Source organism: Gavialis gangeticus, unplaced genomic scaffold, assembly GCF_001723915.1.
Source record: "Gavialis gangeticus isolate Ggan-Ray unplaced genomic scaffold, GavGan_comp1, whole genome shotgun sequence".
NCBI lineage: Eukaryota > Metazoa > Chordata > Crocodylia > Gavialidae > Gavialis > Gavialis gangeticus.
This window is the reverse complement of record NW_017728992.1, coordinates 128,765,170-128,772,317: the sequence shown is the minus strand read 5'-3', so window position 1 is coordinate 128,772,317 and position 7,148 is coordinate 128,765,170. Positions and strand designations below refer to the sequence as shown.

Below are 7,148 nucleotides of genomic sequence, written 5' to 3'. Positions count from 1 at the left end.
TGCCCTGCCCTGCCCTGCCCCGTAGGGGTCCAATGTTACCCCGAGACTTCTTCTTGCTACCTATATACTTGAAGAAGGACTTCTTGTTATCCTTAATCCCAGAAGCTAATCTAAGCTCCAGTGCTGCTTTAGCCTCCCTTACCAAATCCCTACAAGCTCATTTTGAACCATTAGCTCCTTTCCTTGTTTGAACATCTATTTCAAACACTGCGCTATGGAGGAAATGGGGATTGGCTGTATTGATGGAAAATCACTGCCACTGGAATCACTGGTTTATCACTTTTTCCCTAGCTGTTTTTCTGATGAAGAAAAGAAGAGCAGTGGGGGCCAGGGAATGATGTGATCTGGTCCACATGAAACTAGCTACATGAAACAGCTGATGCTAGTGCTGGTATTGATGGTCTTGGAGATCAGCTAATGAATTATTCCTCTGTGGTGATATAGTCTTTTGGTGGCATAATTCACAGTTTTTACGCGGTACAGTTAATTTATGGCTTATTTCTTATGCAAGGCCTAAAGAGGGTGGTACACCAGTTCCAGAAATGGTGTGTTTATGCTATGTGCTCTTACAGAATTGGATAGTGCTGCTGGATACCAATACCTTTCTAAGGAGTTTGCCAAGAAAAGTAATTTGGAAAATAAATGGCAAGGTTATTAGCATTTGTGGGGGGGAGCGGGGTTTCAAAGTTGATAGAATTTTTAAAAAGTGAATCAAGAGTTTAGTTTCTTGGAGAGATGCATCAATTGCTTTATTTATGCTTTGAATGGACAGTTAGTCAAGTGACACTTGCTAGTTTCAGCAGCCATGAGGGTCAGTTTCAGAAGCGTAAGTGATGGCATAGAGCAGTGGTTCTCAACCTTTTTGGACATGAGGCACCCCTCTCTAACTTTTGTCAAATATTAAAAAACTGGTTGGTTTTATGTATTGTAGCGCTTAGTTACTACTTTATGGTGGGGCTGGGCTGTAAGGGTTGGGGATCATGCAGGCAAGGACAAGCCTGTGCTTGACTTATCTGCTTATCTCCTTACACCTCAGGGCACCCTACAAAGGATCTGGCAGCACCCCAGGGTATCTTAGCACCTTAGCTGAATTGCTAGCATAGAGTAATCCTCCATGCTTTTGGAAGTGCCATTTAGGCAATCCATTCTATCTTAGGTCCTCCTTAACTCAGTTAATCATTAATGCTAGAAAATACCTGTCTAAAGTGTTGATTATAGCTGGTGTATAAAAAGTATGAAGTGTTAACTTAAAACCAAACAGAATACCCCTCCTCCCCCCACACACATACTAGGCTGTCTAAATAGTAGAAGTGCGTCAAAATAAAACATAATTAGAGTTGATTTAAAAAAAATCTGAGTGAAATAAAATTCATCTTTTAAAATTGCAAGGCTGATTACCTTACTTTAAGTGGTATTTGAGCTTGCAAAGCTGTTGAGCATGTGCGGTACATACTGCCTGTGGTTAGATTTGTGAAACCTTTATGCATTTGAACTTTAGGATGATTCATATGTCTAAATGTGGATATTATAGGATGAACTTTTGGGCACCCAGGTGTGAAAATTTTTGCTGTCGTCTTTCCTCTTCTGCTACTCTTTAGTTTAAACTCCCTTCCAGAAAAAAAGTTTAGTTATACATGTGAAGGCAACAATGGAGACGTTTGATTGCATACGTAATTAAAATATATGGTAATACATTCTCAGAAATACAAAATGGGTTGGAGGATGACCAAGCACAATGTATATGTGGAGTTACATTGCAGAAGCCTAGTTAAAATTTGTAAATTGTTCTCAATGTATAGAAAGTTTTTTTGGAGGTAGAGGACAGACAGTAGTTTTCCATGACACATGGGAGTGAAGGATTTTCCTCCCCCCTCTAAAATAAAACAAAAGTATGCCAGCAAGAAGGAAATGAGTCAGAACTGAGGAGAGTAAGAAGGGAAACCACCCCACCCCATTGGCCGATGTAAGGTCATGATCATCAGTGGTATGATTTTCTGTGTAACTTTTAAACATTCTTAAGTGTTTGAAGCATTTATTGGATTCATATTTTGTTGGCTTGAGGATTAAATTCATCCCTAACTTTGGTACAAGACACTGGTAGCAGCAGAGGAATCAGTCTAGCAGTTTAGCTGAAAAAAGACAATATTCTGCTGTGGGACAGTGGGGAATGAGGAGGAAGAGTATAAGGGGAAAGGACCTCTACAATTGTTTGGGAAAGCAGATGGGGAGGTTCTAGTGCCCATTCTGCAAGTAAAGTAGTAGTGATGGGAAGAAACAGTATGTATCATTTCTTGCTCATAGTAATTCAAAGTACAGTTGCTTTTTACAAATTAGGCAGGCAGCATTGTTTGGAAGTAACGTAATCTCTGAAGAGATCTTTCTATAGAAAGGATTGGGAGCAGACTTTCCCTCAAAAATAAATGTTCACTTAAATGTGACCCACAGAGAGGAGAAATTCCATTTGTGTCCTTTTGATGAATAAAGGTGTGAAATAATTTTAGTTCTTTTCCTCATAGTTGTTCATTCACAGGAATTATGACACTGGAAGAGACTGAGAATTTAGTAGTACAGAGCCAGATTTTCAAGAGTGCTTTTTTGGTAGAAATTTTTAAAAGGAGATTAACTTGCTCTTTATTTCTGGGACAAAGCACTGGTATAGTTGCTCCCTAGCGGAGGGCAGGCACCAAGCCTGGAGGTGCTGCAATACCCAGTCAATGCATGGAGTGAAATAAGCTCTGAATCATTCTCCCAGCTCCAAAAATTCATTTAATATTGAAGTTATTTCATCAAGGATGTATCCATTTAAAATCTGTTCTTATCAGTTTAATAATGTTATTAGAGAATGTTAAAAATAATAGTTAATTACATACCCTTGTACAATTGGAAGAGAATGTAGGATCCTGCAAATAGTAGCTACATAATATATAATTGATATATGTTGACAACAATCTAAGACATGTAGTTAGTCATGCAGCCTACCTTAGCTTTGGGTATAGGGGCTTAAGAAGTTCTAACGCCGTGATCTTAAAACTCATTAACATTCAGTGCTTACACCTCTAGTGAATTAAAATCACGATACATGGTTAGGGTAAACTTAAGACTAATACAACCAACATAATTTTAAACATGGCAGTCCTTGCTTGTATTGAGAACTAGCCTATCTTTAACTTCACGTTTTAAGTATTTTCTGCTGTAGACAAGCTCAGCTGCACCTAAATCAAAGTGATGATAGGTACTAGGTGCTGAGCTGAATACTGCTTAAAGTTGGGCTGCTTCGATAACTGTGCATCAGTCTCCCACTCTACCCTTCATAGCTGTATATATATGTTGTTAGGTGAGTTCTAATCCTTCAGCCCACATGTGCTGTATTAATGGCAGCCAAGGTCTACTGTGGCATGTTCCACTGGTGTAGGTATTGGTTTGTCTGCCTTTAAAGATTTGTACTGTTTCAACTGCATTGATTAGTCACTGATGTGAATGTTAGTTCCAAAAAACCTCAGAAGTGTCTAAGTAGGACCTGACTTCTTTTGAAAACTTGCTCCTGACTTTTTTATGCTTTTTGACTTTTTAAAACTCTTATTTTTCCTGGTTAATACAATGTTAGTTAAGTATGACAGTATTTTAATTGTTTTTCCAGTTGAGATATAGCTATTAAAACTAAATGCTTAATAGCTCCACAGTCTTGTAACTAGCTGGAAGACAGAACTCTGTTTTAGAAAATCAGCATTCTGTCTTTTCAGGAAGAAGCTAAAGTTAGACATATGAGTTAAATTTTCCAGCAACATGAGAGAAGATCAGCTTTCTTACTTATAAGAAAATCAGGGTGAGGGGGAGCTTCTTTTTAAAAATATTTTCAGCCTGTTGGTGATGAATTAGCAAAAAAGATGAACAAGCTCTGTTTATGAACAGAAATACTGTACATCCTTTGAGTCACCTAAAATTGGATAAATAAAACAGGAGATGTGAGGTCATGAGAGAGAACTTGAGAAAAGTTCAGAAGATGAAGGTAAAAGTTTGGTTCTGAGGCAGTGGAAGTAGATGACTGTAGCTGGAGAGAAAATCATTTAGTTTTCTAAAACTTATACTGAAATAGAAAAGGATGTTGATTTAAAAGAAAATGAGTTAGCATTAAACATTTGCTTGCTTGTACCCTCCTCCTACCCCCTGGCCACCCCTTAATATAAAAAGTTTTTGGAATAACCTTTTAATGGTAATCACTTAGTTAATTCAATATTACATCTGGTATTTATCAAAATAGTTGCTGCTTGAAAATGGTTTGGAAAGCTATACAGATGTAAGGGGTGTGTTTAAGGATAGTATTTAGCTAAATCACTCTTCTAAAATAATTTCAGAATCGTTCAGATTTTCAGTGTCAGCATCGGTGGCAGAAGGTCCTTAACCCGGAATTGATTAAAGGTCCCTGGACAAAAGAAGAGGATCAAAGGGTAATGGAAATGATATTATATTGTGCTCATTTATCTTTTTTTCCCTCTATTAAAAGCTGACTACCAAGAAGTTTGTATTTGTCTTCTCTCCATAAATACCATGGCTTGGGTATCAGCACCAGATAATATATGCAAACTAATAACACTGGAATTTTCATATGGAATGTCTCCCTGAGTTTTTAAATTCCCCTTGCTCATTTGTTAGTTGAACAGATTTCCTTTGCTTTCTGAATAGACAAGACATCTGTTCTGAAGATCATAGGCCAGAATCAGGCCTGTCTTAAATTTTGTCTCTCTCTCAAACTGGAATAAGGGTGGGTTTGAAGAAAATGGGTTCTGCTGTCATGTATAAGGTATGTGAAAAGCTTTAAAAAGTTTGGGGGTTTGTGGTAGGAGGATTTAGGCTTGGTTGTTCTGTCCGTCTTGCTAGAAACTGGAGCAAAACTTGGGATGCTTGACATGACATATACCAAATATCTGAAATCTGAACATAAGTGATGCTTCTAAATTCAGATTGCTTGTTTAAATGTTTTTGTTAACATAAACTGCTTTTAAAAACTATTTGATCTCTGAATAGAGTTTGACTTGCATGGTATCTAACACCCAGGGTATTCAACCCAGCCTGTGGACCATATCCACCTCCTGGAGCTGTCATCTGGCCCACGGAGCTTCCCATGGGTCTGAAAATTTGGTGGTGAGGGAATGGTGGCAGCATGAATTGTCACTCCCCTACTGACAAATTTCTGGACCAGGAGGGAGCTTGGTGGGCTACACTGGGTGTGCAAGGCCAAAAAGTTGAACACTACTGACATAGTATGATACATCTCAACTTTTACTGGCCCAGAGCCAGCAATATTGAGCAAGAATTCTCAGCGAAGCTTATTGACCTGAAAATAGGACCTGACTTACGAGACTCTACTACTTCCTGTTTTGGAGCCAGCCTAGTGCAAGGTGTCTCAGCATAGCACTGCTTTGTGCCTTCTACTTGCACCCTAACTTCGCCAGAATATATTTTTCTAGGGTTAGGGTTTCTTTATAATGTAATCAGTCTCCTCCAATTTGAGAAAAAAGAATTAATTAAAACATTCTGAAGCCTGGAACTTTTACAAAATGACTTATGAAACTGAGTCACATCTGGTTGTCTCTGTGAACCTGTTGTGTATGAGAGCATTTATTTGAAAATTTCTTTTGTTGGGGTGTATTCACGGAGAAGAATGTAAATCTTTTTTTTTCCAGCAGACTTTTCAAATACTGTCATGATTTGATTTGTCACAGGTTATTGAATTGGTTCAGAAGTATGGTCCAAAACGCTGGTCTTTAATTGCAAAACACCTGAAAGGAAGAATAGGCAAGCAATGCAGGGAGAGATGGCATAATCATCTCAATCCTGAGGTAAAGAAATCTTCATGGACAGAAGAAGAAGACAGAATAATTTATGAAGCTCACAAGCGCTTGGGAAACCGGTGGGCTGAAATTGCTAAGCTTCTCCCTGGAAGGTGCTTTTTAACTTTCTTTTTCTCATTAGCACTTGAAATTCAGTCCTTATGGAGTTCTTTCCAAAATCTATGTACTTTAGAAAGCTATGTAATTTAGTCTAAATGTGAACCATTTTGAAGTGTGCCGACATTTGAAAATTTTGCTTGAAAACTCCCTTCCCCCAGTGAAGCTTAGCTCTTCCCATTAGCGATTTCTTATAGTTAACTAATGCAACTAATGAGAAGGGTGCTAAAACCACAGCACATTAGCAGTTTGTGATACAAGCTTTAAATGAGTTATTAGTTAGGTATATTTATCCAATAAATAAGATACTTAGGCCACTCCAGGGCAAAAGTATTGCCAGGCTATGGTATGCCTATTTTTATATTTTAAAGAGATCATTAAATATTATGGAGAAATATATACTGGTATTTTTTGAGTATCAATACATTTAAAAAAAACCAAAAAAACCTAAACAAATGTAAATGGTAAATCTCACTAGTACTCTAATATTATAAAAAATGAGGCTCTGTTTCTTATCTGGCATCTCATTTTTATAACCTTTTCCCCATAGTGTACCTAATCTTCAATACATTCTGAACATCTTGTTTGTATTAGTTATAAATTATTTGCCCAGATAACCAGCTTCAGTTGAACTATTGGTATAAGTGCTCAACAGTGTAAGTAATGGACTCACTAACTGTTCATTTCTATTATATGTCCTGAAATGTAGTCTAAAAGCCCACTTAATTCTTATGTTATTCTTACTCTAAGACTACTCTTGACTTCATTGATGCTATTTGAGCTAGGTGACACAGCATGAGTAACAACAAAAAGATCTAGCATAAATGTACTATAATTAGATGAGAACTCCTGATATATTTTTGTGTGATTGTAGTTTTTCTATTTTTTTAAATGTCTTACGTTATAGGACAGGGGTTGGTGATCATTTTTTGAGGGCGTGGGGAGCCCTTTGTGACTCAGTGCTCACTGAAGGCTGCAAATCTTCACCTCCCTAGCATGACCAGCTGCCTACACTTACCCTTACTGCTGTTCTCTAATCCCTCTGCAGTAAGTGTAAGTGTAGATGTGGTGGAGCCAGCAGGCTTTGCAGTGCAGGGGAGCACTGGGAAGGGGATGGGCAGCACAGTGCAGTTTCATGAGATTGATTTAATAGATTTCATAGATATTAGGGCTGGAAGGGACCTCATAAGATCATCAGGTCCA

At 37.9% G+C, this 7,148-nt stretch overlaps 1 protein-coding gene across 1 annotated transcript in view; it reads left to right on the top strand.

Moving 5' to 3' along the window:
* MYBL1 (MYB proto-oncogene like 1) overlaps positions 1-7,148 on the top strand; it is a 59,393-nt gene that overhangs the window by 14,104 nt on the left and 38,141 nt on the right. The window contains exons 4-5 of the mRNA XM_019527749.1: positions 4,353-4,445; positions 5,721-5,941. Coding sequence (XP_019383294.1) covers positions 4,353-4,445; positions 5,721-5,941 — 314 coding nt within the window. The remainder of the gene's footprint in view (positions 1-4,352; positions 4,446-5,720; positions 5,942-7,148) is intronic.